The following is a 5,000-nucleotide window of genomic DNA, read 5'->3' as shown; positions in this document are numbered from 1 at the left end:
GTAATGTTATGGCCCCCTGCACTTGCAAATGAAATCATTTCAGAATGCCAGTTAAACAGAACATCAACCAATCAGTCAGGAGAAGAAGTGGACAGCCCTTTAGCAGTTGGTGTTTGTGTTGTTGCCTGGCTTGGGTCATCTCTGACCATCCATAGTTCCTCTCTTCAGCATGATGGGTGGCAGGCCGACAGCACAGTGACTGCAGTTTATGTTGCCGTGACACTAAAGGTTACTGTCATATTTTCTTCCTGCTCCATGGTAACACACCCACACAGACTCACACTCAGCACACACAACACAAACATGGGTTTTCTCTCCAGTGCAGTGGACCGTGGGTGCCATTATTTTCAGGATGACAGTAGCACTCAGACTGTGTGTGTGTGTTTGTGTGTGTGTGTGTGGGTACGTTTCTGGCAGGGGGTTTCACAGGTGCCCTAGAAATCAGGATGCTGTTGTGTAATATGTGTGAGTAGTTGTGAGGAACTCTATCTTTGTGTGTGTGTGTGTGTGTGTGTGTGTGTGTCTGTGTGTGTGTGTGTGTGTGTGTGTGTGTGTGTGTGTGTGTGTGTGTGTGTGTGTGTGTGTGTATGTGTGTGTGTATGTGTGTGTATGTGTGAACTGTATGTGTGAGAGAGAAAGAGAGAGAGAAAGAGAGAGGGAGAAAGTGTTTGCTGTTAGGTGTTCTTTTTTCATTCCTGAGCCTTAACAGTTGTGTATAAGTTGGCAACAGGCTTTGATATCATCAAGAAATGATGTTGACATGTGCATTTTTGAGGAAAGTACAGTGTTTAAGATGTTTGTCATCCCTCCCTCCCTGCAGTGTGGAGGTGCTTGGCTAAAGACTTGTTATTGTTCCTGCTGATGAGGCGAACTGCCTTGATTAGCTCAGGGACTCTGAATCAGCAATTTATTTCTCATAGATGCAAATACATACCCCTATATTAAGCCCTCAAGACACTGTCAGAGGAAGTGACATATCCATCTCCCTGTCTGTTTCTCTGTGTAATCTTTCGGTCTGACTGTCTGACTGTGTCTGGTAACTGTCTGTCCGTCTGTCTGTCTCCCCTATATCTAACAAGACTCTCAAAAGAATTTTTTACATTTGTCCAGTGTCTGTTTGTGTTACCTTTTCCAAGATGGCCTGTCTCCTGATAGTAGAAGGGTGCTCTGCCTAATGAGCAGCTGTTTGTTCGTTCCTCTTAGGTCATGTGCTCTGTCATTTCGCTGGTCCACATTCACAGCTGATGACAGCACAGGTCCCTGTTACTTATTAGCAGAAGAACACTGTGATGGCTTTAAAACAGTTGTTGAGAAAATGGTGCATTTCAAAGGATAATGGTGCTGAATGTTAAAAATCCAGTCGACATTCAAATCATTTTAGATCTGCTGATTGTAGTTGTTCAACATGGAAATCGGAGTAACCAGTGGAGCTAGTTGATTTAGAACTTTGTTGGTTAAATACATTTTTACCTTATGTCGTAACCCTAAAAGTACATATTTCAAAGACACTATAATGTTGGATTGGATCAAAAGCAAATAAATACAAATACTATGTCCCTGTGTACTTAAAAATACGCCTTTTTAATAACTGTGTTTCTATAATTTGTTCTTTTGGCTTCAGTTGTGGCTAGCATCAGCTGCTCAGCAGTGACTGTGTTCAGATTCTGAGTCACAGTTGACTCAGCTGTCCATCCACTCCACAAGGCTGTCCAGAGCCTGTGTGTCCTGGTTCACCAGCTGGCTCCAGGATGGTTGGGTATATCATCAGCCCTCTACAGGCTGGATCAAACAGATAAAAACAAGATTAGCCCTGATGTTATATGATGTTCTGTAAGTGTATGTGAAAGTCACGTCAGTCCCGGGAGAATCATTCAGACTGTAGTGGTTGGGAATGGACAGATGGCACATCTCAGTTAAGATGAGTGTTCCTTGTCTCCGCTGACTTGTTCTCTTCATCTCTTTACTGTAGCAGAGGTGCTTGGGTGTGTGTGTGTGTGTGTGTGTGTGTGTGTGTGTGTGTGTGTGTGTGTGTGTGTGTGTGTGTGTGTGTGTGTGTGTGTGTGTGTGTGTGTGTGTGTGTGTGTGTGTGTGTGTGTGTGTGTGTGTGTGTGTGTGTGTGTGTGTGTGTGTGTGTGTGTGTGTGTGTGTGTGTGTGTGTGTGTTCTGGCAGGGGGTTTCACAGGTGCCCTACAAATCAGGATGCTGTTGTGTAGTGTGTGTGTGTGTGTGTGTGTGTGTTTCATGTTTGTTTTCTGTTTGTTTTTTGTTTGTTTTTGTTTTTGTTTGTTTGCTTTTCAGTTCATTGGGCTAGCCACTTCATCCACATGGAGCTTCTGTTTAAAGAAGTCAGTCCCATGGATAATCAAATTCTTTCGTGCCAGGTGACAAAGCTGGGCATTCGGGAAACCAGTGAACACTTCAGTAGTCTCTGGATTTGGGCAGCTTGCAAATGGGTTTAGTGACGACAAAGGTTGCCCAGCGTAATACGGATGAGTTTATCCAGATTATCCAGTTTATGCTGTGGCCGTCAGTTTGTCATTGACTGGATTTAGACTGAATTCTTTGGAGTAATTCTTCTGTACTCAATACTAATTGCACAATATGGATAAAACATTATGAAACGTATGCAAGTATACAACATATGCTCTCTGGCATTTCATCGGATTTGTACCCATTTGTACCCATACTCTTGAATCATGTATACTCAATTGAATCCACTATTCTATTTTTTATCAATTTTTTCACTACATTTTAAGGCATATCATCAATGAGTTTGGGTATACTGGTGTTGTTTTGGCTTCATTCAGTAAATATTCTAGACAAGCATTCTCCATAGGCATGTGCAGCTCAGCATCTGCTAGTCAATAGTCCCTTAACAACAGCACTGTATTTGGTTCGATGTCGGCCTTTCTCATGAGGACAACATCAACCAGTCAATTGTTGTGTATTGATCATGGGCTGCTATGCTGTGTGTGTTACAGGGCTGGATGACTGTCTGCAGCAGTACATAAAGAACTTTGAGCGGGAGAAAGTCGGGGGAGACCAGCTGCTGAGGATCACCCACCAGGAGCTGGAGGACCTGGGGGTGTCCCGCATCGGTCACCAGGAGCTCATACTGGAGGCTGTGGACCTGCTCTGTGCTCTGGTGAGAAGGATACTCATACACACACACACACACAAACACACACACACACACACACACACACACACACATATACACACACATATACACACACACACAAACGCACACACAAACACACACACACACACACAGTATGGATGCAGTGGACCTACGATGCCCTCTTACGAGCCCTTCAGTCTTCCTCTTAATCCACCTCAGGTCTGTAAATGTGGTTTTCTCAGCCTGTAAGGCACTTACTCTGGATGAGTGAACATCACTCCATTCTCACAGTTGGCAAAATATGAAAGCTGGGAAAAAGGCAAACTTCAAGGTAATGGCAAAGACAAGGTAATTAAACAAGTAAAATATGATGGCGATGGAAACCAATCCAACATTCAAAAGACAACAGATAAAACCCGACTATCTGGTAATAGTTGAGTTGATAATGCCTCAGAATTGTTGGCTAGCTAGAGGTCTTCTAAAGTGCCAATATCTGTCTTACAGTCACATCAGTAAGATATTTGAAGCTGTATGTATGCAAACCAGCATGTAAGCTTACTTAATTAAAATCAAACAGACACAAAACATAGTCACGAGATCACTGCTAATACGGAACAGATACCAACACCATAGCAAGACCCTGTGGAAGACTCCTTGCCTGAGAATGAAACTCATTGTTCACTCAAGTTTAGTCTCCACAGTAGTGCACATAAGTCCACAAAGCAGTACAGTATTCTTTCCACCATTACAAGTCTCCAGGGTTGTGCAAGCCAACGAGCCTGGCAGTCTTACTGAGCTGCACCACGCAGTCGCTGCCACAACCTATCTATATTTAAACAGTTTGAACTAAATGAAAACTGGGGATCAAAGCATAACCAAGCACACAAAAGAAATAAATCGCCATGACAGTTAGTTGTTTCCATGGCAACATAGATCGTAGATAGCAGTTAGCCTGAGGTTAGGGAGCCTTCCTTGTTGGTCTGAGGTAAATTACACTGGGTTAAGGTGTTATGCAACCAACCAAAAATGCTAAAGCTCATTTCTAAGACAAGACTAATACACTTTCATGCAAATGGCACCATGACTTGAAATGGAAATCAGCAGTCCCATGAGAACTTTATCCTTTCCATTTGGCTACCAAATGTGAAAGAGTACATGCAAACACTGGAGGTGGATAAAGAGGACAAAACTCACAAGGTACTCCCAGCATCCTCAGACTGCAGCTTGCCTGGGCTTAATGGGGCAGTTTGTCACGACGGCCCAACCTCAAGGCTCTCCTTGGGGGCATTGTGCTGAAAATAAGCCTTTCAGTTTGGGAGCACGAAGCAGTGTGGCAACGTTCGATTTCGATGCATTTTGTCACTCCTTGCCACCAAATGCTCTGGAATTCTCCAGTGACTCATCACAGGAAGTACGCCTGCTGCCCCAGGTGCCGTCTCGGGTTCGGAAGATTGGGTTACATAGATGGGGAGCAGCAGCTACTGAAACAGCGAGCCAGGAGGGAATCAATTTCTCTATTGAACAGTACATATACAATACATAGGGTTCATATTTGCTCAGATGTATAAGAAAACATAAGCCCCAACCTTGCCCCCCCCCCTTTCAGCAGATAGAGAGTGTATATGGGCCATTCTACCGAATTGATGCAAAGTCATGTCGGATATATTTTGAATTTTTGTATGGTTTTTTCCCAAAACTTTGACCGTATGTATATTGTACCATATCTAAAGTACACATATCTAGTAAAAGAACTGTCAAGTTTTATATTGTATTTTCAGAATGTGTTGGAATGTTTTTACTCTTCCAAAAATTGTCACTACCGAAACATCACATTTACTATAGTAAAAAAGTATTATTATTGACCTGTTCAGATTGTGTT

General features: G+C 43.0%; 1 protein-coding gene across 1 annotated transcript in view; it reads left to right on the top strand.

The window, feature by feature from the left end:
* Positions 1–5,000, top strand: part of cnksr2a (connector enhancer of kinase suppressor of Ras 2a) — a gene marked incomplete at both ends in the record, with an annotated part of 80,283 nt that overhangs the window by 10,262 nt on the left and 65,021 nt on the right. Inside the window, one exon of the mRNA XM_080855392.1 lies at positions 2,982–3,145. Coding sequence (XP_080711518.1) covers positions 2,982–3,145 — 164 coding nt within the window. The remainder of the gene's footprint in view (positions 1–2,981; positions 3,146–5,000) is intronic.

The sequence above is a fragment of the Sprattus sprattus genome, assembly GCF_963457725.1.
Source record: "Sprattus sprattus genome assembly, chromosome: 17".
Classification (NCBI taxonomy): Eukaryota; Metazoa; Chordata; class Actinopteri; order Clupeiformes; family Clupeidae; genus Sprattus; species Sprattus sprattus.
This window is presented reverse-complemented; position numbering and strand designations above follow the sequence as displayed.